The 27795-nt window shown below is 48.0% G+C and overlaps 1 protein-coding gene across 2 annotated transcripts in view; it reads right to left on the bottom strand.

Moving 5' to 3' along the window:
* Window positions 1–21095, bottom strand: part of MED27 (mediator complex subunit 27) — a 227305-nt gene extending 206210 nt beyond the window's left edge. For both annotated transcript variants that reach the window (XM_055400683.2, XM_055400684.2), the window contains exons 1-2: window positions 20876–21095; window positions 18452–18596 (exon numbers count right to left, since the gene is read on the bottom strand). In XM_055400683.2, coding sequence (XP_055256658.1) covers window positions 18452–18596; window positions 20876–21078 — 348 coding nt within the window. In that variant the 5' untranslated portion in view covers window positions 21079–21095. The remainder of the gene's footprint in view (window positions 1–18451; window positions 18597–20875) is intronic.
* Window positions 21096–27795: the final 6700 nt, after the last annotated feature.

Below are 27795 nucleotides of genomic sequence, written 5' to 3'. Positions count from 1 at the left end.
TTTCTTTTTTAAAGCTGATATATATTCAGGAAAAAAGCTAATAAAAGGTATCAAGTAATCAAAATAAAAATGATGAGAAGAAGAAGGTGGTTTGGGAATCTCATTTTTTCAGATTGGCCAGTTCGGAAATCTAGTGAACACTTTATTTTCTAAACATTTGCTCACGTTGCCCTTTCTACCTGGAATGTTCTTCCCACCTTCTTCCATACCCTCCATGTCTGCCTGTCAAAAGTCCAGACGTATTTCAGGGGCAGGCCAGAACGCCCTCCTCTATAGTCTTCTTTATGGTGTACTGACCAGGGTCACCTCCTCCAAAAGACCCTCAGAGGCGCTCTGTGCCTTTCTGGTGGGGTTATGACCCTCTGCTCTGTACCACGTGGATCCATGTCCCGGCTCACCTCTCACTGTACTGGAAGCCTTGTGAAGGCAAGGCCTTGTCTCCTCCTGGCCCCACCCAGTCCAGCACAAGAGGCCCTCAAGTAACCTTTCCTAAATGATCACGCTGGGGCTACCCCGCGCATTCTCAGCAGAAAGATCACTTCTGTCATCAACACTTCCCTGGTAGCTCAGTCGGTAAAGAATTCACCTGCAATGCAAGAGACCAGGGCTCAATCCCTAGGTCAGGAAGATCCCCTGGAGAAGGAAATGACAACCCACTCCCTTATTCTTGCCTGGAGAATTCCATGGACAGAGGAGCCTGGCAGGATCTGGTCCATGGGGTTGCAAAGAGTCAGACACGACTTAGCAACAAAACAGCTATGTTTCAAACATTTCCTGAAACAAAAGACTGCAGAAGGAAGGTCAGAGCCACACCTATAAAAACTGGAAATTCTTTTTACAATAATGCTCCAGGTTTTACTGTGAGTCTGCTGGCCTAAACCAGGACGGAGCTTTTTAAAGTCCTTCACAAACTGCCCCACCTTCTATGAGAACTTTATAAACAAAACACAGTAATTAAACTTAGGACCACTGAAAACCAATGTATGACCAGATAAAATTAATATTTACCCGATCAAATAGGACAGCAAAGACAATTAAATCAAGAAGGATTTAGATGTGGGTCAATTCAGACTCCAAACCACAACTGAAACCTGCCCTTAAGATGCCTTCCGCCCCCTCACAGCATGTTGGGAAGGGAAGGGGCGTGGACTGAGACCAGCGGAGGGAGGCCCCCTCGTTCCCCACCTGCTCGCTGGAGTCCCCAGGGCAGCCGGACCACTGCACCCACAGAGAGGGCAGAGAGCTCACTGCAGTCAGACCTCTGTCACAACCAACTAACAGTCCTGCTGCTCTTCTTTGCAGAAAATAAACTGTTATTTATCAAGCCCTTACTATACGCCAGATGCCATGCTAAGTGCTGAAGGTGTATTAATCCACAACCACCCAGTGAGGGAGCTGCTGTGGTCAGGCCCATTTCACAGAAGAGAAGTAAAGAGGGGCTAAGTCGCTTGCCCCCGGGACTCCCAGGGAGGACTAGGGAGAGGCAGTGCTGGAACCTGGCGTCAGACAGAACCCGGGGCTGAACCGTCCTGTCACATTCATGTACCTAACGTTGTGAGTTTACCCGCAAATATAACTGACACCACATTTGCTCCCATTTCCACCACAATAACTATGGCATATTGTTTATTTCATGCCTTCATTAAGTAACTTCATTAAGCAGAACAAATACTGGCAGTTTTTACAGCTCATTATTAGTCCTACAACACTCACCACTCCAGTGAGAAATAAAGATTAATCTTCCTGCATCTGAACAGATTCCTAGTCAGGGCCGTCCTGACCGGGAAAAGGAGGGGCAGACCTCCACCTCATCAGCTGGGCGCCCTGGCAAATCATCAAATGGCGGACGAACAGGAGAACTGCCAGCTGAAACACCACCAGCTTCCAAGCAGGCATGAGCCATGTCAGAAAAGCAACCTCCTACTGAAGAGTAAAAGGCAGGAAGGGATCGCCACGATACCCAAGGACCCGTGATGTGCAGAGGAGGCCCCTGGATGGACTAAGCTCCTTCCCCTAAGAGCTGCCACCCCAACTCCATAGCATGTCCGCTGAACCAGAACAGGTGGCTGATTCCAGTTCCCTGGTGGAAAGCGAAACCGAAAGGGTCTTCACCCAGCCCCCGGGCTCACCTGAGCTCAGGTAACATAAACTCCGAGGCCCTGAAGCTGTTTGGCTCGGCCCAGTGCACCTGTCTGCAGACAGAACTGCCTGATGGGAGACACAGAAAGGCAGGACAGGGGGCCATGAGTCCTGGAGGGCCAAGACCACAGAGGCACTGCCCTGGTTCCTGACATCCTTCTGCTTCTCAGCATCAGCCCCTTGAAAGGCCTCACTGCATTTCCTGCCCACTGGTCCCATAAAAACACCCAATGAATGCCCCCTTTTTTGCATATATGAACACAAATGAGTCTCTTCCTTGAAACCAAAAAAGCCTAGAAAAGGCAAAAGTAAACGTTGGCCTGTTATCACCTGTGGCAATCCCCAGACAAGCCCATTAAGCACGATTATTTCAAGCACTGGAGCTTGTAGAGGTCTCACTTGCCTCTAAGGAGGAGGAGGGGGAGGATCATGGGCCACCTCAGGTTTCAGGCAAGGCGTCTGCCCTCTCCAGGGTTTAGCATCCTTACCAGCAAGCCCACAGGGACCACCAGGTTCAACCAGCCTAATGTGCAAGTCTCTAGGAGGTCCAGATGTGATCACAGAAGGGGCTCTGGGCTGGGATCTGCTGTGAGCAGTGTCCTCTCGGGAACCACACATGGGGACAACGCCGGAGGCTATGAAAGAGCCTTAGGGAACACAGAGCTGGGCACTGAGACATTCTCCGGCTTCCGTCACCAGTTTCCTTCTGCCTGAATCAATCAGGAATAACTTCGGTGGGTCCTCAGTGAGCTTCATTTTCTCTAGGAAAAAACATAAGCACGTGGCAAAGCCAATGGGAGGCCAAAATTTCAACTTCTCAGAGACTAAATCAGCTAGAAAATTCTGCCTCTATCTGGGATTTTCTAGCAGGTGGTCATAAGTACTACTCATCGAAGTGAAAAGACTCCTGAGTTTAGGACTCATAAGCCCCTTGAAGGCAGAGAACTGAGTTTATGTTTCTTCAAGACACTGAATAACCAATATCCCCCCCGTCACGTTCTCAGCCCCCTGATAATGGCGATGAAGCTGTCGCCACTCTGGCTCCCAGTGAGGCAACAAACGCAGTGGGATGTTCTGTGCTCAAGGGAAAAACATGAAAAGTGACAGCCCTGTTTTGTTTTTGTTTTTTACATTAAGAATATTATGAGACTGAGCCACCAATTTGAAAGTAAAATCTTAGTATTAGAATGAATGAAAGTATGTTGACCATATGAGATCATTTGAAAGTCATACATAAAATGCATGATATAATGTGCATTGTAAGGATTCTGGTCCCCTCTTCCTACTGCAGAGATGCAAAGTGCACTCCCTTTTGTTTTTTTTAGGCAACTAGAAGGTCATGTGAAGGACACTGACAAAAATATCTTGGTCCTCCAGATCCACACCTCTACAACTTCAGTGAAAATGTATCAAAAGCTACAGATTTTGTAACCAGCTCCATCATCAATATATCATATCACACTTATTCTAAAACCTTCTGAAATCACAACACATCTGAAAAATGCTCTCTGGCAGCCTGCGTTCTCAGTGGTCCAAAACACTCATGATGCGTCTTACAATCAACAGCAGCTTACAGTCAATAAAACAAAGGCCACTTGGTGAAGGCGCCACCCCTCACAAATCACACAACCTTCCCATCCCTGAAAAGAACTAACAAACCCACTCCAGCTGCACCTGGAAACCCCGGCTGATCTGAAAGGAGGTAGTAGCAGCGGTGGGCTAGGTGTCCTCACGACATCAGAGAGAAAGGAAACGAATCTCCCGTCCACGGATCAAAGAGAACAGTTCTCCACAAGTCAAACAAGACCTCCCAGATCAGAAGCCAAGCAAGTGTTTCTCCTTTCTCAAAAGCTTCTAACTCAAGTCCTCACTTTGGGGAGGGGCTCGTACCTCAGGAAGGGTAGGAGGGAGCAGAATCACCCCACAGTGACTACAGGGAAGAGCTCTGGACCACTGTGGGACTCGGTTCAAGGGAGGCAAGCTTCAAGTTTAAACAGTAATTTGTGCGTAATTATCCTCACAGGTTGATACAAGATAGTTAGATTAAATAAATTAATCAAAGTACAAATTGTGCTGGCAAGCTCCAGCGCCTGGCTTCTCCTAAGGCCAAGCTGGCAGCAGCACCAGGGCTGGGATTCACAGCCCCCGGATGGAAGCTGGCAGGTGACGGGGGCAGGAGAGAGGCAGTCACGCTCCCGGGGAAGGGAAGCCAGGGTGGCAATCGGAGGGGCGGGCGGGAGGAGGGCTCCGCTGAGCCGTGACAGTGGAAGCCTTAAACACCAGATCCATTACAGCCTGAACACCCACGGCCATTTACACATCACGGTTGGAAATAAATCCTCAGGAAAGCAAAGATCTGGGGGAAGCAGCCATTAATACGCCTCGCCCGCAACACAGCTCAAGCCAGATCTCTTGTCCAACAAGATGTGTGACCAGGATGCTCTGCTCTCCCCCAACCCACTTACTTAGAAGTCACGTTATCAGCGACACGTGAGGATCAACACTACTCTATTTCATTAGCATACTCCTAAGGAGAAGGGGACGAAGGAGAATGAGATGGCTGGATGGCATCACCGACTCTGTGGACATGAGTTTGAGTGAACTCCGGGAGTTGGTGATGGACAGGGAGGCCTGGCGTGCTGTGATTCATGGGGTCATGGAGAGTCGGACACGACTGAGCGACTGAACTGAACTGAAGACCTAACATTTATTGAGCCTTAGGCAAAGTTCTTTACTTAATGCTGGTAACCCAAGAAGGGAAGAACTGCTATTATTCCCATTTGAAGATGTGGAAATTGAGACTCAAGGACCAAGGGACCTGCCCAAGGTCACACAGTAAACAAACCACAGAGCCTAGGATCAATCTAGATAGGTAGCTACACTGCTAGGGGAGGAGGGAAGATTCAAGGAAGAAAAAAAATATTAACAAATGAATGTAAACTGTTTCCATTTCCTTATAAAAGAACTGACTTGCAGGAACATCTTCCCAGGTGTAGCAATTCCTGCAAAATCAGAAAGCAGGCCCCTGCTATGAGCTGATGTAACAGCGACACAGAGTCTGGCAGAAAAGCAAGCCCCCGGCCACCAGCAGACAGACACAGCCTGAAAAAGCTGGGCCAAAGGAACACGGGAGGGGAGCTGGAGAAAAGCTGTACAACTCCACTCCTGATCTTGTCGGCTGTCAGCTCCACCAACCCATCAGCTATGGATACGTCACAAAGCAAATTCTACAGAGGTCAACTGACACACGTCTTCTTTTGCAGCTGGTGGAGGAGCAAGCACACAGGACAGTGTCTGCCACTGCCCTCCAACAGGGACCGCCGCTCAGTCCCATTCAGTGGTCACGGTGCTCTGAAACCTTCATCAGAGTCACCCTTTCCGAGCTTCTGCAGGAAACCCTCCCCACTTTTCCACCAATCACACTCCACCACTCAGCTTCCAAATTCAATTTTCAAACAAACTGTCCCAGGGATTTATCTGCTGGTCTAGTGGCTAAGACTCCAAGCTCCCAATGCAGCAAGCCCAGGGTTGACCCCTAGTCAGGGAACTAGATCTGGCACGCCCCAACAAAGACTGAAGATCCTGAGTGTCACATCTGAGACCTGGCGCAGCCAAACAAATAAATAAATAGCTAAAGTAATAATAATACTCCTAGACATTCTGAAGGGCTTCCCCAATGGCTCAGCAGTAAAGAATCCTCCTGTAATACAGATGTGGGTTTGACCCCCGATTGGGAAGATGCCCTGGCAAGGAAACGGCAATCTGCTCCAGTATTCTTGCCTGAAAGAGCCCCTGGACAGAGGAGCCTGGCGGGCTGCGGTAGACGGGGTCACAAAGAGTCAGACACAACTGACACAGCATAGACATTTGGATGTCTCTTACAAGACTGCTTTTTATACCTTCGCTGGTGGTAGGTTACAAAGGAAGGGTGGTGTGGCAGACTTTTAAACTATTTGTTTTAGCTTGAATTTTCTATGATAACTTTTTACAAAGTACAGCATGCTCAATCACTACAAATTTGTTATATTGTAAGAAGGGTATCAGTTCAGTTCAGTCACTCAGTCGTGTCCGACTCTTTGCAACCCCATGAATCACAGCACGCCAGGCCTCCCTGTCCATCACCAACTCCCGGAGTTCACTCAAACTCACGTCCATCGAGTCAGTGATGCCATCCAGCCATCTCATTCTCTGTCGTCCCCTTCTCCTCCCGCCCCTAGTCGCTCCCAGCATCAGAGTCTTTTCCAGTGAGTCAACTCGTCGCATGAGGTGGCCAAAGTGTGGAGTTTCAGCTTTAGCATCAGTCCTTCCAATGAACACCCAGGATTGATCTCCTTTAGAATGGACTGGTTGGATCTAAATTTTATTAATAAAATGCTTTGTATACAAATTTAAAAGAAAAGAGTAATACTTCTTTCTCTGTGGCTATTGAACTTTCAGGGCCAGAGACCCCTGAAAGGATCTTGATGAAAGCTGAGGATCAGTCTCCCGAAAAATGAACCTACATATATTCCGGACCCAAATGAAGGACCCCTGCCTTTTGCAAAGCTACTCTTCGATGATATATATCTTATTAAACAAAAACAGGCAAGCAGCAGTCAGTGGGCAGGGAGTAGATGACCGAGAGGCACAGAAAGTAACACAGTCCGACGTCTTGGCCACGAGCCGGCAGAAGCCAGAGGAACAGATGAGCACTGTGTGATGATCAAGACCAGAGATCACTTCTCTGGTTCTGAAGGTTTGGGAGCTGAGTTATGTTTTAGAGACTCAAATTTAAACACAACAACAACAACAAAACCTTCAAAATATGATGTAATACAGTCAAACCAGGGAATTACAACTCACACAAGACATTCTCCTTTGCCAGCCCATATATGTATTTCAAGTAAGATTACAGACAATGATTTGTGACTTATACTTCAGTCGCTACGTCAGGTCCTCTCTGAGACCCCACAGACTGCAGCTCACCAGGCTCCCTTGTCCTTCACTATCTCCCAGAGCTTGCTCAAATTCACATCTACTGAGCCGGCGAGGCCATCCAACCATTTCATTCTCTCGCCCTCTTCTCCTCCTGCTCTCAACCTTTCCCAGCATCAAGGTATTTTTCAGTGAGTCGGCTCTTCGCATCAGGTGGCCAAACTATTGGAGCTTCAGTTTCAGCCCTTCCAACAGTTAACAAACCTTTGAAAGTTTCTATTCAAAGATTTTTACCTAAGGGAAGAGCCATTTTCTAACGATGTCTTCCTTATAAAGACACCACCGTGTCCTACAGAAAGCAAGCAGCTACCTGGATCCGGGCTATGGAGATGGCAAAGGCGGACTAGAGAATAAAAATAAGGAAAATAAGGCTACTGGAGAACTAATGATGATGATGACAGTGATGATACTGTTAATAGTAACTAACGCATATCAGCCCTCTTCTGAACACCTCACATATTCTAGGCTTTTGATCTTCACAACAGCCCTGAGGGGGAGACTACCATCAACCCCATCTTACAGATAACAGAAGTAAACTGCCCAAGGTCACAGCAATAAAGAGAAGCAGAAGGACTTGAACCCAAGCAGGCCCCGGAGCGCCTGTCTTTAATGACAAGCTACACAGCCTCTCTGATTGGATGAGATGACAAACGTGTTCACGCTTGAAACGATAAAGGGCTGAAATGAACACAAAACACTTCTGCAACTTTTGACTGTCTCCTTTCTTTGCCCTTTTCAGATCTGCCTCAAAATAATTAAGATAATTTGCCTTCTGTTTGTATCCCCAAACTAGCTGGGAAAAAAAAAAACTTAATATGCATTATCCTTCAATAAGTCAGGCCATGAGTAGAATGCACAAGCCAAGTAAAGACATCTCGGCAGTCGAGTGCTCAGGAAATGCAGTGGCTGAGACTCGCCTCCCACCCACCAAGAGAAGTGGGACCCAGGGCCCTACCTAAGGCCCCACCTCCTTCCTCCAAAAACACGTGTCATTAGAATTAGAATACTGACTTCAAAGACAAGGAAGCAACTTAGTTGAAGGTGTTTTGTTGGTCTGTCTTCTGCCAGGTCTTGCCAGATACTGGAAAGACACTGGTGAACAGACAGGCAGTGTCCCCGGCCCCAGCTCCAGCCATCGGTACTTACAGGCCAATGTGGATCACACCACGATGTGGGCAAGGGGAGCTGCAGGACAGTACAGAGGGGTTACCTTACCCTGACCTGAGGAGCTAGAAGAGTCTCCCAATAAAGCAAGAGGATGTCAGCCAAACAAGAGGGGTGGGGCCCGCTGAAACAGGCTGCTTAAAGAGCAGGAGGGCTCACAGGCTGGGGACTGAGCTGGGGCACCACAGGAGTTAGACAGTGAGCCAGACCAGCTCCATCATAGCACCCATCCTCATCACGAGCAAAAGAAGGAATCATCGACATTATTTTAAGCAGGAGACTTGTGAGATCAAACTTGCACATTTAAAGGTCACTCTGATGCTACGCAGGGAAAGACAGGAGGTGGTGAGATAGCGGGGCCAGTGAAGAGTCTTCTGCAAATGTCCTGGGCTCTGAGAGAAAGGGTGGGGGTGTTCGCTCATCCACTTAGCAACCAACACTTACTAAGCACATGCCAAGCACCAGAAACCATGGTTCAACCGCCCGCAGTGCTGGACGCGTAAGGGTCCAGGACCGCTGATGTGCAGAGGGAGTGAAATCCAGGAGGCAGGGATGCGGCCTGGTTGGTTTTGCTGGTTTTAGTCAACCCACCCGGAGGCAGTGCTCCCAGCTCTCCCCTGGTCATTGCCTCCCAGGGCCCACCTCCCTATGAGGCTGGCCTGCCAGCTAATCGGTGGGAGAGGAAGGTGCAGGCGCAGGCGTCAGGAAGTGCCCTCCAGACCCCACCAGGGGGCAGATATTGTCAGTGTGCCTTCAGGATCAAAACAAACTGGAGGCTCACGAGGGCCCGTTCCCATCCCGTGACTCATCAGAATAAAGCAACTGCAGCCTCTGCAAACCAAAAGCTCTTGAAAACCCTCCTCGAAAGCAAGACGTGCCCATCACTACATGACTGAGAAGGACAACACGATTCAGAGGAAGTCTCCCCGGGAAAGGCAGCATTCCCCACAAGACATCTTGTGAGGAAATTACCACGCTCTGGTTTTCTAAGCCGAGGTCCCCAAGCACAGCGTTTTGGCCAAGGATTCCGATGAACTGCCAGCAGGATAATATGGTGATGCTGTCTGAACTACTGTGAAAACGCATTAAAATCTCAATGTCTGAGCTCATCCAAGCAATTAAAATGAGCACGGACTGCTCTGTTTTAGACTGGGAAAAACAAAGATCGGAGAGCATCGGCCTCTAGAATCCTCTGTGGCTTCTTGGAACACTTTAAAGGCATTTAGGGCAAGCACTTTTGCTATCCAAACCAAGCTGACGGTACTTTAGTTAACCAGCCACGTCTCCACCGGCTCAAGTTAAGTGTTGAGGGGCGAAGGGCACAGCGGACGGGCATCTGCAGCACTAAAAGAAAACCCATACCCACCGAGGGCTTACTCTGCGCTGGTCCTGCGTTAAAGCCCACAAAAAGAAGTGTCTTCAGACTCACCATGGAGGTGAAGAGGACGAAACGCGGAGAGGAACTATAACACCGAGAAATCATCGATGTGATTTTCAAAGGAAAGAAAACACACCTCCACTTGAAAACTACACAAACCTCTTTAGCATGTGCCTCGTCGTCTTCTGCTAAGAAAGAGAGGCAGAGAACTCATTTCATCTTGAAACTTGGGGGATTCCAACTCTCATCACAAACACCAGGGATACGGGAGGATTTCGAATCAATGCCTTCTCCAGGAAATATAAGTGTGGTGAGCTAGGTAAACAGTTGGACAGTCAGGCAAGCAGTCAGGGGTCCGGTGCGGACCCAGCAGTCCCCAGTTCGCCCCTGGGGAGGCATTGGTCAGCACACGGGGCTGACCTCGCCTACGGGCAAAATCGGCCATCAGGGCTCCAGGTACTGAAATTTATACAGACCCATTCACAAGAAAGTCCCTGGAGGTCTAGTTAGAACTCAGAGCTTTCACTGCATGTGCTCAGGTTGGATCCCCGGTAGGGGCACTAAGACCCACAAGCCGCACGGCGTGGCCAGAAGAAAACAGAGAGACCCCCACTCACAAACAGGATAACAAATGTGCAGCACCCTCTGCTACGCAGTCATTAATCCACATCACCAAGAATCCATGGACAGTTCTTTCAGGACACAGACAGTCCAGCTGGGTCAGGTCTTAGGTTAACAGCGGCAAGGAAGTCAGTACCCTGATTTTCCCCTTTGGACACAAATGTAAGACATATATTTAGAGTGCAGACATCCGGCAGGCTCTCTGACGCAGGAGTCAGCATCTCAGGAGAGAGTCTAGGCTGCCCTGGAGCGTGGCGTCATCCAGGCACGGCTGGCAAGTGAAGCGGCAGAAAAGATGAGCTGGCCCAGAGCAGGCCTGGATTACAGAAGAGAAGCACGAGGCACCTCACAGCCCTGCCCTGGCTCAACCCACCACCAGGAAAAGAAGCTGAGAAAGCAGGCAGGCGGGACATCAGATCCCTTCCCCACTGGCAATGTGCACCTTACCTGCAGGAAAAGTGATACGGGGCCACTTCCTGCCTACTAACATCCCTGGAAGAGAAGAGAAAGTGCCCTGTGCAGGCTCTGTTTACAACCCGCAGAAGGCTTTGCGCAGAACACACAAACCTGATCAGCCCAGAAAAGGCTACTGTAAGACAGCCAAAGCAGGACTCAAGCTGAGTTCCCCCAACACCCACCCCGGACAGAGTGACTCCTGGAGGGCACGTGTGCCACACGTCCAGCATCCTCTGCCCCTGCCCAGGATGGCTTCTTAACAGACTTCCTGCTCCTTCAGAGGAGGAGGAGGAGGGAATCACAAGTCTGATTCCAGGCCACAACAGAGTGCCAGTTTCCAGAAACCACAGTAATAAGCGGAACACAGAGATGTGGAATTAGGCCAAAGCCTTGGGGTGGAGCCCATTGAGAATTACGGGGCCTCACGTGATTTTCACTGTGTTACAGGAGGCTACGCTGTCTAGAGGACCTGAGAGGGAGTCCTCCACTAAGGGCCTCTGGGGCTGAGCTCTACCCTGGACTGGTATGAGATGCTCTGTAGTGGGCACAGCAGGACACACAATGGTTGCGCTTAAGACGTTACTGAACGAGACTAACTCTCCTCCAATCCCGGGGTACACTTTCATTTCTAGAAACACAGGAAAGTATAAACGATTCCACCGTTCTTTCCCAGGTGAGAGATGACTTCAGCCATCATCCAGCCCACTCTTCACTTTACCAATGAGGCAGCTAGAACCCAGAGGATCAAAGCCACGAGCACCAGGGCCCACGGCTGGACAACGCACAGCCAGAACCAAACCCCAGACTCTCGAGACCTCTGTCCAACGTTCCCATGACAACTGTTACCTCGACAAAGCCTTACCCGCGCTTCAAAGGGAATAAGAGGTGCTAACACCACACACGCACACTACACACTGGGCACTGCTCTGGGTCCCGGGGTGCATTACACTCATCAGTCCTCACTGCAGTCCTGTAAGGAGGACGTGTTATCATCCACTTTTGACTGATGAGGAGGCTGAGACAGAGGGAGGGTGTCTAACTCCCCCCAAGTCATAAAGCTGGGGCCTCAAACCCAACAGAGTCCGACCCCAGAGCCCTGCTGGTCACAAGCACCCAATTCACAAACTGGATGCAATCCAAGTGCTTATTTTTACACAGGCCCACGTGTGCAAATGTTCTCCTAAAGAAATAACGCCAGAAATCCCTGACTAGCCCATGGCATTCTCCCCACCAGATGAGAGACCACAGACCAACCTGAACTCTGCGTTCTGCGAGCAAGGCCTCCCTGACGGCCTAAGTGAGAGGACCCCGCCTCAGTCCACAGCGATGGTCCGCCCTGGGCCGGCCATGGCCCTTCTCACCGTCCTCTCAGCCGTCCCTCCTTCCTCCCTATGGTTTCCTTCCAGGTCCTTCATGCTGCCTTTGCCACCCCTCAACTCCACGTCCCATCCACACCCCTGGCTCCACACCACAAGGCCACCAAGGGGCTAACTGCCCTCCTCACCAAGCCCCCAAACCCTCACCCCGTCTCCAGGCTTTATGAGGAAATACAGCCCCCCCCAACGCATTCATACTAATGTGTGAGCTGTTGATATCTATGTCCAGGCCTCCTCAAGGGGAAAAGGTTCTGATTACTTAAATGACGTTCTGAGTTGTAGAATTTCAGAAGAATGTACTGGAGTCACACGTGGGAGGCCGCGTGACAAGGCAGAAACCACTGGCAGACAGGCCAGCGGGCCCCGAGCGCCAGTCCTCATCACCGCCTTTTCAGACGGTGGCAGCGGCCCCCAGAGACGACCTACTCTGCGCCTACGTTACCTCACTGGGTCTCAAAATACTTCCCTGCGGGGGTTCAGCTGCCATCCCCATTTCAGAGAGCAGAAAACGGAGGCACCGAGCGGGCAGCGCGTGGCTGTCGGGCAGCAGAGCAGGGGTGCGAACCAAAGGGGCCAACTCGGGAGCCTAAGCTCTTAAGCCGTGAGCAGCACTGCACTGCACGCACACACACATGGCCTCCACGCACCCGGGCACGGCAACTGCCACCCGCACACGCTTACGACACGAGAGTCATCCCAAGGCACGACACGCGCCGTGTCCTTTCATCCTCCTGTAACACTACGATAAAGAGCCGCACCGCTCCCGCTTTACAGGTGAGGAAATGGATGTTCTGAACAAGCCTGTCCCGTGGTCAAGGCACAGGGTAAGTGCGGTGGTGGATCATATCTCGGGCAGCCCAACTCCAGAACTCAGAGTTAAGTCTCGATGGTTCTGGCTGTATCTGCCTTCCCTTCCGAACCCAGCAGTATCTAGAAACCCCAGAGGCTGGTTTTGTTCTGTTTGGTTGGTTACTCTTTGTTTTTCTCATAATGCTCCCAAAGGACTTGGGGTGCGGAGGGCAGCAAGGGTGCAGGTTCAAGGCCAACCAGCAAAGACTCGACTCTAGTCAAACTCTAGGCAAATTTGTGTTGAGTGACGAGGAGCCATAGCGGGGCGGGGGGAGGTTGAGGTGAAAGAAAACCTCTAAGAATGGTACCAGGGACCTCTGCTAACAATCAATCTCCACAGTGCCATATCCAAAGTCATGACTAAGGCTTGGGGGTATTTTAGTGATTTTCTTTCCTCATGTTCTGAATGAATCCACGTTCCCTGAGTGAGTCGAGGGTGGGCCTGGTGGAGAGAAAAACACTAGGAACGTACATTAGTTACTGGGAATAAATACACTGAGTGACATTTATGTACTGATAATACACCCAGTGGGTAGCCAGTCAGTGGCACTGCGCCGGGCGGGACAGTTAGTTACCCGTAATACCCCAGGCGGGGTAAACCCTAAAAGGCTGATGGAGCGGACAGGCCTCTTCCCGGACAGTTTTAGCACTTTTGCTAAAACAGCAGCTGCCACAGAACACCGGACATGGGGTGCTGTTGCTGAAATGAGCCTGACTCCATTGACTCCAGAAGGCTACCCCAGAGCCCAGCCCCTTCTGAGCGCAGGCTGTCAGGAAGGCACCCCAGGTGACAGGCGACACAGATGAAACGCCAGCCGTGGCCCTCAAAAAGCTTACCGTCAATTCACCAACTAACCTCACCTTTCCTGTCAAATTACCTTTCTGAAGCCTGGCCCTAGCCTGCACCACACGACCACAGAATTTTCTCGCGTCTGCAAGTAGCACAATTAGATTTCCCAGTAACGGCCCCAAATGGAAATGCCCTGATCACACTTCATCAAAAATACAAGCACACAAACCACAAAAGGGGTTGCAAATTGAAAATTCAACAGAAAAAGCTCTTTACTTATTCTATCATTCATTCACTGAACTATAATTGAATGTGCACTGAGTACCAGGAGCCCTGCTCAGCACTGGGGTGGGACTTTCCCCAGGGAAGGAGACGGACGCAGTCTCTCTCCCCTGGGACTTAAAAGACGATGGGGCACTTCAAGGAAAAGGTTCCGTGTTGCAGCTTGAACCAATCCCAGCACCGTTAGCTCCCTGATGCCCAAATGCCAAGAGCACGGTCGAGGCTGGATCTGCAGGACATCAATGTTACAGCAACTTCAAGCTGCTGAAAACCAGATTCTGGTGAGAACAGCTCGGGAGGGTAGAATGGGAGAAATGTCTACAGACTTTCCAACTGAATATTCCTGGAATAGAAAGTCACTCTTTCTCTAATAAAAGTGAAAAATTAAGCATGCAAAAGCCAAAACAAAAGGCAGTGGCAGCCCCTTCCCCAGGGTCTACTTCCTAACGCCAGGAGACACTTCTGGGGTCTTCGCTGCTTCAAACACCACCAGGGAAGGGCTGAGGTCTTGAAGAAATGAAGACAGGCAAAGCCGGAAATCAAGGCCTGGTGAGGAGACGCTGGGAACCTTAGGAAAGGGGTCTTAGAGGAGTCAGTTCAGTCGTACGCTTGGCATATCTGGGAGCAATCAGTGATGGGAGGTCCACATCCGCTATCTTACAAGGACAGCGCTGATGCCAATTATTTTTTGCCCTTGTCAAGAGAGCTTGTCATCCCTCTACAGAACAATTATCTATAGGTGCATCAGAGTTGAAAGCTACATTTCTTCCCCAATTCAGAGCGGGGAAAGTGCTGCTCACAGCAATCTGACATCATTTCATTACATTAATTTTTAAATGTGTTATCCTAACAATTATGCCAACTACCATGTGATTAATATTCCGACTGACTTTACAAAAATTACAAAATCCCCTAAAGAAAACAATTAGTCAGTAAGAGTGAACAAGACTTCTCTTTGGCCAACAGCACATAAAACAGAAAGTTCATCACATAATGAGTGGTATCAAAGCCTTTCCCAAACTTTCTTCCATTCTTAGCCAACAGTGCAGAAAGCTGACATTGGCAAGTTACCCCAAAATCCACTTAACATATTAATGTACCTACTGGTTTAAACTCTTGGAGAGTAAAATGATGAGTGATGAAAGCGTCTGCAATTAAAAAGCTCTTTTCATGTGCAGGAGAGGCAAGATAAACACCTATCATTGCTTCCTGCTTCCATAACCCCAGCTGGAAATTAGAATACTGGCTTATTTCTTGGGGCTACTTCTTGAGTTTATTAAAGAAATGTACATAAGGCCTCCTTACCCTTGGTTTCCTTTTCTTCTTTCAAGGTCGGAGTATAACAGGTTTCAAATCCCTTCTAGAGTAAGGACAGTATAAATAAGCAATAGCCAAACAGCATACTATCTACCGTAACAGAAACAAAAAACATGTCTTCCCTGCAGCCCACTTTGGATAACTGGCAGGGGCCGCTGAGCCAGACGGAGCTGTGAGTCCAGAGGGAGCCTCAGCAGGAAAGAATGTGGAGGGTGATTAGCGATGTCTGCCCTAGACAAGAGCGACAGTTTGAGGACCAAGGGCCATGTATTTTCCATCTTCACCCTTCAGTAAACCACTAAAAATGAGTAAAACGAGATACAGATTCATGAATTAGATACAACAAACACATGAACTGCTCCTGACAAGAAGATTAAAGGGAGGAGAAAACATTTAGTACAGTCAAAACCTTAAGTCAAATGGGATTACAGCATCAAGTTTTAGAGTAAAGAATACTGGGCTAAGTCAGGAGAGGCAAATTCTAGTCTAGCTATGAGGCCGTGGGCAGGGTGGTTCATGGGGCCTTGAGCTGCCTGGCTATAAAATAAGGGGATAAGATAAACATCTCTGACTCATTTTCCTTATTTTGCCGAGTAATGGTGCAGGGGTCCCTGCTGGGCAGAGAGAGCTGGTGAAAGAACAGTGACTTTACCACGCATACCAGGCCAGGATGCAACTGAAACCCCAACCCCACTCACACTACTCGGGTGGGACATACACTCTGACACATTTCTACATCAAGCTTTAACCTGCAGCGTCTCCAGGACAAGATTTTCCACATATATACTGCTTCTTTCCCTAACACATCCCTCTTTGCATCTGAGAGGGGAGGAACTTCCATCTTAATATTCTACTAAACTGGGCAAACAAAACCACCTTCACTCAAACGGTACGTGTCATCACTCTGATTTAAAACCAGCCGCTCCCACTGGAGTCCCGGGCACTCACGGCTTTGAGATCAGCCTAAATCTTCCCACCACTGAAAAAATCTCCACCACTTGAGCCTATTCCGAGAACATTACCCACACAATACATTAACACAACTTCCACGTCCAAAAGGCAAGACCAGGCGTCCAACCAGAAATAAGTCACCTACACATCAGATACCACCCAGTCATCAAGTGAACTCATGCTAAGATGCCCATGCGAGCCCCTAGGGAAACAAGGAAGCTCACACAGGACAGCCTGAGAGGGCAGCGTTGTCTGTGTGGGGCCTGGACAGCCTGGTGTCTAGCCCTGGCAACTGCCCCAGACGGCCATGATTGTGTGTCTGTCCTGCACCCCTCCTGCCTCTATCCACGCAGCCCCAATCCCTGCGTTTCAGCCGATCTATGCTGGGCAAGCAGAGAATCCCACCCGCTGAGCGCAACAAGTTGTCTGGGTAGGCAGGGGCCCTGACCAAACAGGGCCCACATCCGTTTTCAGCGTCTGGCGTGGACACCTGCAGATCACCCAGTAGAAGAACCATACAAACCTACAGCTGCCGGACTGTCTTTTCCACCACTGGGAGACCCCAGGCCAACACAGGGAAGCGGGCATAGACAGAGCAGGAGAATGACCGATCCCCACCCCACCTGGGCACCTGATGCTCAGGACTGAAGTGGGTTTCCATCCACAGCAGCCCGAGTCTTGAGGACAACCCTTACAGGCTAAATGCATGCCTCCCAGGTTCAAGCTCCTTCTTTAGTGTCCCACGATAAATCGTTTCTCCCCGAGTCTCAGATGCAGCTGCCTGGGACCCACTGTAAACCAAAGAATGTTAAATATTCCCACAGACAAATTCAAAGGAAGAATTCTACACACCAGAAACACTGCCACGGCTCATCTGTCACCTGAGACCCGAAAAGAGGAAAAGGGTGATGGGTAACTGGAGAGGGAAGAGCGGATCACAATCAGTAACGCTAAGAACAATTCTCTCCAGGGAGCAGCAGCCTCGGGAGAAAAGCTTCCAAAATCATTCCAAACATATATTCTAGCTTTCCATCAGCAGCAGAAAACAAAACACAACAACCCACAGCACCCAAACATGAGAAACCTGTGAGTAAACAAACTAACTGTTTCCAGGCTTATGAGCCTAATTGTTCCTGTTATTTTTACACTGCAGCTTAGCTTTCCTTTCACAGCTGTCCCAGGGGCTCTGCCACGGGGCGTCCATGAATAGCAAATTCTCTGGGGAGTGTTCCCTTCCATGGGGTTGCAAGAGTCAGACGCAACTGAGCAACTGAACAACAGAGAGCATGTAGAGCACCCTCCCACAGACGGGCGCAGCGCAGTTCAGCAGAGGGCGAGCACTAGGAGGTCGGGATTAACGTATACACACCACTATATACGTGGAGTAGGAAATGGCACCAACGCTGGTATTCTTGCCTGGAGAATTCCGTGGACAGAGGAGCCTGGTGGGCTACAGTTCACAGGGCTGCCAAGAGTCAGACACAACTGGGCAACTAAGCACACGCTACCATATATAAAACAGATAATCAGCAAGGACTTACTCTATAGAACAGAGAACTATTCTCAATAGTTTGTAATAACCTATGAATGAGAAAATCTGAAGAATATATACAGAGATAGATATGTATGCACCTGAAACTAATACAATACTATAAATCAACTATACTTCAACTTAAAAAAACAGATGGAAAAAATGACACCAAGAGTGACCTCCCAAAGTTCTCTAGAGATGTTCCTTCAACAATGGGGAAGGCAGGCCAAGCAACAAAAACAAAGTGGGCAGCTGCATTCACAGACCACCGGTCCTTCACTTCCTGGGAGTCAAGAACCCCTCTGGGAATCTGATAAAAGCACTTTGCATGTGATTTCATGGGGTTCATAAAACTGCTCCCTAACCAGTTTCCAGGTTAAACACACCCGAGTTTGAACTTTTTAAAAAATGCAATTACCTGAGCATCATGATTAATTTCTGAGACTTCAGAGGACTATATAATCTCTCCCAGGGACAGTCTAAAACTTCCAACTCTGTAACCCCATGCCAAATCAAGAACAAAAAAAAGGAAAGAAAAACTTACCCTCACTTTCTGCCTTTATGAAATGTAAGCAAGCTTGCTTTTTCCTATATTAGCTTCATTTCTGACACATCCTCCTTACCTTGTTTGACCATTTATAAGCCTGGAGGAGCTGACTGTACAGAGGGGTTTTGTCCTGCACGGGATCCAGACTTAACAGCCCGCTGTTATGGAGAGGATGGTTCTCAGAAGGCTTGCCCACCAAGTTGCTCAGACGTTCCAGCTCACTGAAAAGTAGACAGATGCAGCAGGTAAACCTGAGTCCACTGAAGCTCTAGTTCTTAGCCTACTACATTGGCCCAAGACTGGTCTTCAAACTGCTCATCATAAACTTAAGTCCCTTAAGAAGAGATGCTTTCTGAATGGTTAAGAAAACAAGGGCCAGGAGCTTCCCTAGTGGTCCAGCACTCAAGAACCTGTCTTGCAATGTGGGGGACACAGGTTCAATTCCTGATCAGGGAACTAAGATCCCACATGCCGAGGAGCAATCAAACCCACGCGCAACAAGTGAGCCTGAGCACCAAACGGAAGGTCCGAGTGCTGCAATGAAAGACCCCACACAATGGAACAAAGATCCCAAGTAAATAAATAGTAAAAAGAAGAGGATGACTAGAGCCACTTGAGAGAACCCCTAGCTGGGGGCTTATCCCATTTTACAACTGAGCTCACTGGCACCATTCCAGAGGAGAACAAGGGTTAAGAGCAACGAAATCAACAGGCTCCCAAAATCAGGACTGAACGACTCAAGTCACTCTTTGCAGGGCTGGGGAGGGGAGGGCCTTCTGGAATTTCACAATGTGGGATAACACTGCTTCTCACTAAGGGAGTTTTCAGATCCACACACAGATCATTCTATTTGGCAGTTCAGCAAGCACCTGAATAAATGATGATTATTTACCATTCAGAGAGATAGACTGGTACATGGTGCTTCACAGATGGTAAAACTTAACAAAACAAAAAGGAGATAAAGCAAACAAACGGGAAGACACCACGGAGGGGACTGTGTCAAACAAACATGCTTCAGTGTAGCGGGAAAAAATACAAAAAAACCCTGGAGCAGCTTGGGAAAGAGAGCCAACAGCAAAAGCACATTCAGAAGCACATTCTGAGGGGCCAGTCCCAGAGTGTCAACAACAGACCACAGGAACAGCTTCTCGTGCCATGCTCATCTGGGACTCTTAGCCACTCTCCTCTTCCCACTGCTGTCCACAGACTTATGAAGACAACGGGGTGAGGTCAGCACTCTGATTAAACGTTCTACAGTGCTGACAGGTTTCAAGACCCTGCACATGACCAAGAAAAGCCCACCAAAGAGGAGAAGAAAGAAAGGGGAAACCACCAGCACCCAGGCCCAGGCAGGGCAAGGACTAACTGGAACTTCACCAGAGAACAGAAAGTAAGTGTGGGAGTGAGGAGGCGGTGTGACCTCCTGGCTCGCCCCCAGAACAAGACTGGCAACTGCTTACAGGAAAAATAAATAAATAAAAAGAGGCTCCCATCATTTGGTTACCACCTCCTCTTCCATCCTACCTCCCCCTTCCATCTGGTTACTAAGGAGACCAAGTTGAGGAGACAAAAAAAAAGAAAAAGAAAAAACCCAGCCACTCCAGAAATTATAGGATGAGCAGCTCACCCAATGCCTTCACCTGATAAGGTCAGTTTTGAGAAGTAAAAGACAAAAACCCTGCAATTCTAACCTCCCTGAGAAGGTTTGACTCTCATAAGGATGGGATGGCACCCGACCAGGACCTATTAAAAATTGCCTATTAAGTACCAGGCATTTCACAAGCATCCTCTCACTGCATGTCACTGATAAAGTAGAAGTTGACTTGCTAGGAAAGAGAAAGAAATATACAATCCTTAACCCTGAAGGACCCCAAATTAGCTTTGGTTGGGAGGCCCCGGGTGGGGGTGTGGGGATGAGGTGTTTAAGCAGAAGTCATTAAGCTGGTTAAGATGGTGATGAGGTCTCTTTTGAGGCAGGAACTTTACAGAAGCAGTGAGAGTGGGAGTGAAAGTAGTGATCAGGAGGTTAGGGGGTGGGATAAGAGAAAAGAGAAAGAACAAAGCCTGTTTCATCATGTTTTGGAGTGGGGTAGGGGCTGGAACTGATGTGGAATACACTTGACTCTGGGGCAGCGTTGAACAGGTCCTTTTTGGTACTATTTGATTAGATATCGTGGAGCCCAGAGGGCCCACAGGTGGAAACCCTGACGAGCCGAGAAGACGAGTGGAAGTTCATGGGAAGAGCACGTTCCCTCGCGAGGAATGGAAGGACCACAGAGGTGGTCGTGGGCGGCAGGAGTCAGCCAAGGGCAGGACGCCAAGAGAAGGGAGACGAGAAAGCGGGGGTGGAAGATGAGGAGGCCCTGAGGGGCAGGGAGAGGCCTGGAGAGGAGACAGAGGGAGCAACGAAAAGAAAGGGCAGCCCGTGACTAAGGAGACTCCCGCGAGGGTAGAGCAGGGTAGGAGGTCCCGACCCCCGGCTCCTTCAGCCGGTACCTACTTGAGGTCCCGGTTGACCGAATGCAAGTTGTCCTGGAAGTGCGCAATGAAGGCCTTCTCCCGGCCCTCCAGCGTCTCTTTGTTCCGCATGCCATCCTTCAGGCAGTCGAACACCCTGCTCACGCTAGAGCGGAGCGCCTGAATGGCACTAATGGCCTGGGCAAAGGCCTCCAGATTAACACCAACACTTAGCACGTCCGCCATGTTGCCGCCGCCACAGCCGGCTCTTCAAAACCAGCGAGCAAAAAGACGCGCCCGCTGATGACGCAAGTTCTCGGAGGACTCTGGGAAATGTAGTTCTCGCGGGACGCGGCCGTCTGGGAGGTTTGTGAGGGCACCCTGGGAGAGAGGATTTCCACTTTAGAGGAATGCATGGGCAGGAAAGCGAACACCTGAATTTGGGGAAGTCGGGCTGCGCTTTCGGCTTGCTTCATGGTAACAAGGAAATACAGAAAGTTCCCTCACTTCCCCAAACTTGCACTCTTGGGAGTCATATGGAAATGAATTGCTCAGAGCAAGAAAGTGTCCGTGGTGTAAAGGATTGAATAAAATCCTTACATATTGGTAAATCAATGAGGGAGAAGGGAAATTTCTTCCCTACAGTAGAATGCCAGCTAATAAATGCAGAATGAATGATGGAAAGAAAATTACTACTTGGCAACTGTTAGATTAATTATCGATTCAGATAGGAACCGAAGGATGCTAGTGAAAGGGTGAGGAATAGCAGCATAGTTGCTGCTGCTGCTAAGTCACTTCAGTCGTGTCCGACTCTGCAGCATAGTTACATAGTCTCAAAGTAGCATTCCTAAAGAAACTTGCTAATTAAGAAGGAAAAATATAATAACCCAGCAGTTTCAGTTCTGGCTATATAATCAAAAGAAGGAAAAGTAGGGTCTGGAAAAGGTATTCGTTATTTGTATGCCCAAGTTTGTAGCAGCATTATCCACAAGAGCCAAAAGGTGGAAGCAACCCAAGTGTCCATCCAGGGATGAGTTCATTAACATGTGGCATATACACACAAGGGAACATTTATTCAGTTTTAAAAAGGAAGAACGTTCTGACACATACTAGAGTGTGGATGAGGGCATCCCCACTGGCTCAGCGGTAAAGAATCCACCTGCAGTGCAGGAGACACAGGAGACTCCGGTTTGGTCCCTGGGTCGGGAAGATCCCCTGGAGGAGGGCGTGGCAACCCATTCCAGTATTCTTCCCTGGAGACTTTCATGGACAGAGGAGCCTAGGGTCTGCAGCCCATAGCGTCACAAAAACTGGGACACGACTGAAGCCACTGAGCACACATGGTCGCATAACATGGGTGAAGCTTAAAGATGTTGTACTAAGTGAAATGAGTCAGACACAAAACGATAAATCCTGTATAATTCCACTTATATGAAGCACCTAGAAGAGTCAAATTCATAGAAACAGAGAGTAGGATAGTGGTTGCCCAGAGCTGTGGAAGAGGGAAGGGGAAATCATTGTTCAGAGGACATAATTTCAGTTTGGGAGAATGAAAAAGTTCTGTGCACGGTGGTGACAGTTGCGCAGCAGTGAGAATGGACTTCATGCTACACAACTGGACACTTCAAATGGTTAAAATGGTCATTTTAGGTTATACATCAGTTCAGTTCAGTTCAGTCGCTCAGTCGTGTCCAACTCTCCGCGACCCCATGAATCACAGCACGCCAGGCCTCCCTGTCCATCACCAACTCCCGGAGTTCACTCAAACTCATGTCCACAGAGTCGGTGATGCCATCCAGCCATCTCATTCTCTGTCGTCCCCTTCTCCTCCCGCCCCCAACCTTTCCCAGCATCAGAGTCTTTTCCAGTGAGTCAACTCGTCGCATGAGGTGGCCAAAGTATTGGAGCAGCTTTAGCATCAGTCCTTCCAGTGAACACCCAGGATTGATCTCCTTTAGAATGGACTGGTTGGATCTCCTTGCAGTCCAAGAGACTCTCAAGAGTCTTCTCCAGCACCACAGTTCAAAAGCATCAATTCTTCGGCTATCAGCTTTCTTCACAGTCCAACTCTGATGCTGGGAAGGATTGGGGACAGGAGGAGAAGGGGACGACAGAGAATGAGATGGCTAGATGGCATTACCGACTCAATGGAGATGAATTTGAGTGAACTCCGGGAGTTGGTGATGGACGGGGAGGCCTGGCATACTGCGATTCATGGGGTCACAAAGAGTCGAACAGGACTGAGTAACTGAACTGAATAATGCATGCATGCCAAGTTGCTTCAGTCGTGTCTGACTCTTTGCAGCCCCATGGACTGTAGCCCACCAGACTCCTCTGTCCATGGGATTCTCCAGGCAAGAATACTGGTATGGGTTGCCATGCCCTCATCCAGGGGATCTTCCTCAACTAGGGATCAAACCCATGTCTCTGGCATCTCCTGCTTTGGTTCAGTTCAGTTGCTCAGTCGTGTCTGACTCTTTGCAACCCCATGAATCACAGCATGCCAGGCCTCCCTGTCCATCACCAGCTCCTGGAGTTCACTCAAACTCATGACCATCGAGTCGGTGATGCCATCCAGCCATCTTATTCTCTGTTGTCCCCTTCTCCTCCTGCACCCAATGGGGAAACAGTGGAAACAGTGTCAGACTTTATTTTTTTGGGCTCCAAAATCACTGCAGATGCTGACTGCAGCCATGAAATTAAAAGACACTTACTCCTTGGAAGGAAACCTAGACCAACCTAGATAGCATGTTAAAAAGCAGAGATATTACTTTGCCAAGAAAGGTCCATCTAGTCAAGGCTATGGTTTTTCCAGTGGTCATGTATGGATGTGAGAATTGGACTGTGAAGAAAGCTGAGCGCCGAAGAATTGATGCTTTTGAACTGTGGTGTTGGAGAAGACTCTTGAGAGTCCCTTGGACTACAAGGAGATCCAACCAGTCCATTCTAAAAGAGATCAGTCCTGGGTGTTCATTGGAAGGACTGATGCTAAAGCTGAAACTCCAATACTTTGGCCACCTGCTTTGGTAGGTGGGTTCTTTACCACTCGCGCCACCTGGGAGGCCCCTAGTAATAATACCTATCTTTATAAAATAGCTGTGGGGTTTATAACACCTTGCAGGCAAAGCTTTTGAAATATTGCTCAGCGTACAATAAACACTCAGACGATCTAAACTGTAAGGAGAATGTGCTGAGAAAGTTTCTGATGGGACTGTGACCTATGCTTCCATCCCCCACTTGAGGAGTCTTTGCATAGAATCAAGCAAGGATCAGCAAGGGTTCTATTCAAATTGTCTCTAATGACTTCACCCTGTTGCCAAGAACTTGTCAATGAACTGTGTCCAATAGTTTGCTATTTTATATGGTCTTTTTTAAAATCTCCCGTGCGGAGTTGTTTTTGAAGATTTTTGCAGAAGATACTATTTAACTTTACAAAAGTGAAGAAACATATCTGTGTCTGTTGACTGGTTTTGGTTATGGCTTCAGTTTATTCATCCTTTCCAGGGGAAGAGTAGAGAAGGCAAACTCCATATCATGTTTTGACACAATGCCAAAGAAAGGCAATGCCAAAGAATACTCAAAATACCACACAACTGCACTCATCTCACTAGCAAAGTAATTCTCAAAATTCTCCAAGCCAGGCTGCAACAGTACGTGAACCGTGAACTTCCAGGTGTTCAAGCTGGATTTAGAAAAGGCAGAGGAACCAGAGATCAAATTACCAACATCCATTGGATCGTAGAAAAAGCAAGAGAGTTCCAGAAAAAAGCATCTACTTCTGCTTTATTGACTACGTCAAAACCTTTGACTGTGTGGATCACACCAAACTGTGGAAAATCCTTCAAGAGTTGGGAATACCAGACCACCTTACCTGCCTCCTGAGAAATCTGTATGCAGGTCAAGAAGCAACAGTTAGAACCAGACATGTAACAACAGACTGGTTCCAAATTGGGAAAGGAGTATGTCAAGGCTGTGTATTGTCACTCTGCTTATTTAACTTATATACATCATGAGAAATGATGGGCTGGATGAAGCACAAGCTGGAATCAGGATTGCTGGGGGAAATATCAATAACCTTAGATATGCAGATGACACCACCCTATGGCAGAAAGCGAAGAAGAACTAAAGAGCCTCTTGATGAAAGTGAAAGAGAAGAATAAAAAAGTTGGCTTAAAACTCAACATTCAGAAAACAAAGATCATGGCATCACTTCATGGCAAATAGATGGGAAAACAATGGAAACAGTGACAGATTTTATTTTGGGGGGCTCCAAAATCACTGCAGATGGTGACTGCAGCCATGAAATTAAAAGATGCTTGCCAATAAATGCTGGAGAGGGTGTGGAAAAAAGGGAACCCTCTTACACTGTTGGTGGGAATACAAACTAGTACAGCCACTATGGAGAACAGTGTGGAGATTCCTTAAAAAACTGGAAATAGAACTGCCATATGACCCAGCAATCACACTCCTGGGCATACACACTGAAGAAACCAGAACTGAAAGAAACACATGTACTCCAGTGTTCATCGCAGCACTGTTTATAATAGCCAGGACATGGAAGCAACCTAGATGTCCATCTGCAGATGAATGGATAAGAAAACTTTGGTACATATACACAATGGAGTATTTCTCAGCAATTAAAAAGAATACATTTGAATCCATTCTAATAGGGTGGATGAAACTGGAGTCTATTATACAGAGTGAAGTAAGTCAGAAAGAAAAACACCAATACAGTATACTAACGCATATATATGGAATTTAGAAAGATGGTAATGATAACCCTGTATACGAGATAGCAAAAGAGACACAGATGTATAGAACAGTCTTTTGGACTCTGTGGGAGAGGGCGAGGGTGGGATGATTTGGAAGAATGGCACTGAAACATGTATATTATCATATGTGAAACGGATCGCCAGTCCAGGTTCGATGCATGATACAGGATGCTCGGGGCTGGTGCACTGGGATGACCAGAGGGATGGTATGGGGAGGGAGGTGGGAGGGGGGTTCAGGAAGGGGAACTCATGTACACCCGGGGCGGATTCATGTCAATGTATGGCAAAACCAATACAATATTGTAAAGTAATTAGCCTCCAATTAAAATAAATAAATTTTAAAAAATAAATTAAAAATAAATAAATAAAAGATGCTTGCTCCTTGGAATAAAAGCTATAACCAACTTAGACAGCATATTAAAAAACAGAGACATTACTTTGCTGACAAAGATCTGTCTAGTCAAAGCTATGGTTTTTCCAGTGGTCATGAATGGATGTGAGAATTGGATTATAAAAAAAGCTGAGCACTGAAGAACTGATGGTTTTGAACTGTGGTGTTGGAGAAGACTCTTGAGAGTCCCTTGGACTGCAAGGAAATCGAACCAGTCAATCCTAAAGGAAATCAGTCCTGAATTGGAAGGGCTGATGCTGAAGCTGAAACTCCACCTGATGGGAAGAACTGACTCACTGGAAAAGACCCTGATGCTAAGAAAGATTGAAGGCAGGAGGAGAAGGGGACGACAGAGGATGAGCTGGTTGGATGGCATCACCGACTCAATGGACATGAGTTTGAGCAAGCTCCGGGAGTTGGTGATGGACAGGGAAGCCTGGCATGCTGCAATCCATGGGTCACAAAGAGTCAGCCTCAACTGAGCAACTGAACTGAATTAAAGTCTTAGAGAACAAGGTCCTTGCTATATATTTTGTCCCAGAGGGGAGGAGAGGTTGAGAACTATGCCGCTCTATTTCTGCCCACACTCATATGTATCTATAAACACGCAGTTTTTTATTTGGGGTGGGCATTTGGCTGCACCATGTTGTATGTGGGATCTTAGTTCCCCAACCAGGGATGGAACCCCTCTTTCCTGCATTGGGAACATGGCATCTTAACCACTAGACTGCCAGGGAAGTCCCCATAACACAAAGTTTTGCATATAGTTTTGGGGGGTTCACAGTCCCCACTAAAGCCCAAGAATGAACCTCTGGTTAGAATCATGTACTAAGGCAAGCTCTATGGGTGTATAGCCAGCAGCTAACTTGTAACTGTCAGCTCTCCGATGCCTTGAGCATAAGAGACGTTCACTCTCTGAGAGCAATGGGTTAACCCAGTATATTATATTCTCTCCCTGGATCCTCTCTCCAAATTATCTCATCTCTGTGTGCTCAGATACCACCTCTCGCACCTGCTCAGCTGTCCTCCCGCCACCTTTCCGACACAATTAGATTTTCCTTTGTCTCTTTCTCTGATTCAGTGGTTTAGACTCTGATTGGCGCAATAAAGTACAAATACACTCTGCTCCCACCATCATTAGTTTTCAGGGTTTCTCTCCGGCTACCCTCTTCTGGGAAACTCAGAAATTGATCAGTGGAAATACACATTTCCCCTGAACGTTGTAAAGAGTCTATCATTACGTCAACAAAAAACTTTTCATTTTGGAAAGGAACGGACAGAGCTTCTCTGAGGCGCTGTAAATTCTTGAGCATGTTGACACATATACGCTTGCGTCTGTGTGTGTGCTTGTGGAATAGAAATCACTTTAAAGTAGTTCATTTCAAGATATATCAGATTTTAATTATTATGATGTTATGTTTGGCTAAAAGGCAGCACCCTGCTACTAATATCTTCCAAAATGAACAAGTCATTAGCTTGGTGCTAGCAGCTCAAGAGTATTAGAATGAGCAATCAGAATTAAAGTTGTCAGGATTTAATTAAAATATGCTGCAACACCCATCATATTCGGAGAGCATGTGTTAAGCATTCAGACTGAGAAAGCACCCTCATCTATTAATAATTATTAAGGATTCACTGGACATAGAATACTGCATTGGAGGGGTGCACAGAAAGTCCCCAGATAGCTTTAAATCCAAATTTGCCCTGGATAAGCCACCTCGGATCTGAGCCACCTGTCGTAATCCACGTGGCACAATGCTTAAGACCTTGGGGTGGCCCTGAGGATTACGCTGAGACAGC

This window comes from Moschus berezovskii, chromosome 11 (assembly GCF_049115385.1).
Source record: "Moschus berezovskii isolate FMDL1 chromosome 11, NW_MosBer_1.0, whole genome shotgun sequence".
NCBI classification, from domain to species: Eukaryota; Metazoa; Chordata; class Mammalia; order Artiodactyla; family Moschidae; genus Moschus; species Moschus berezovskii.
This window is presented reverse-complemented; position numbering and strand designations above follow the sequence as displayed.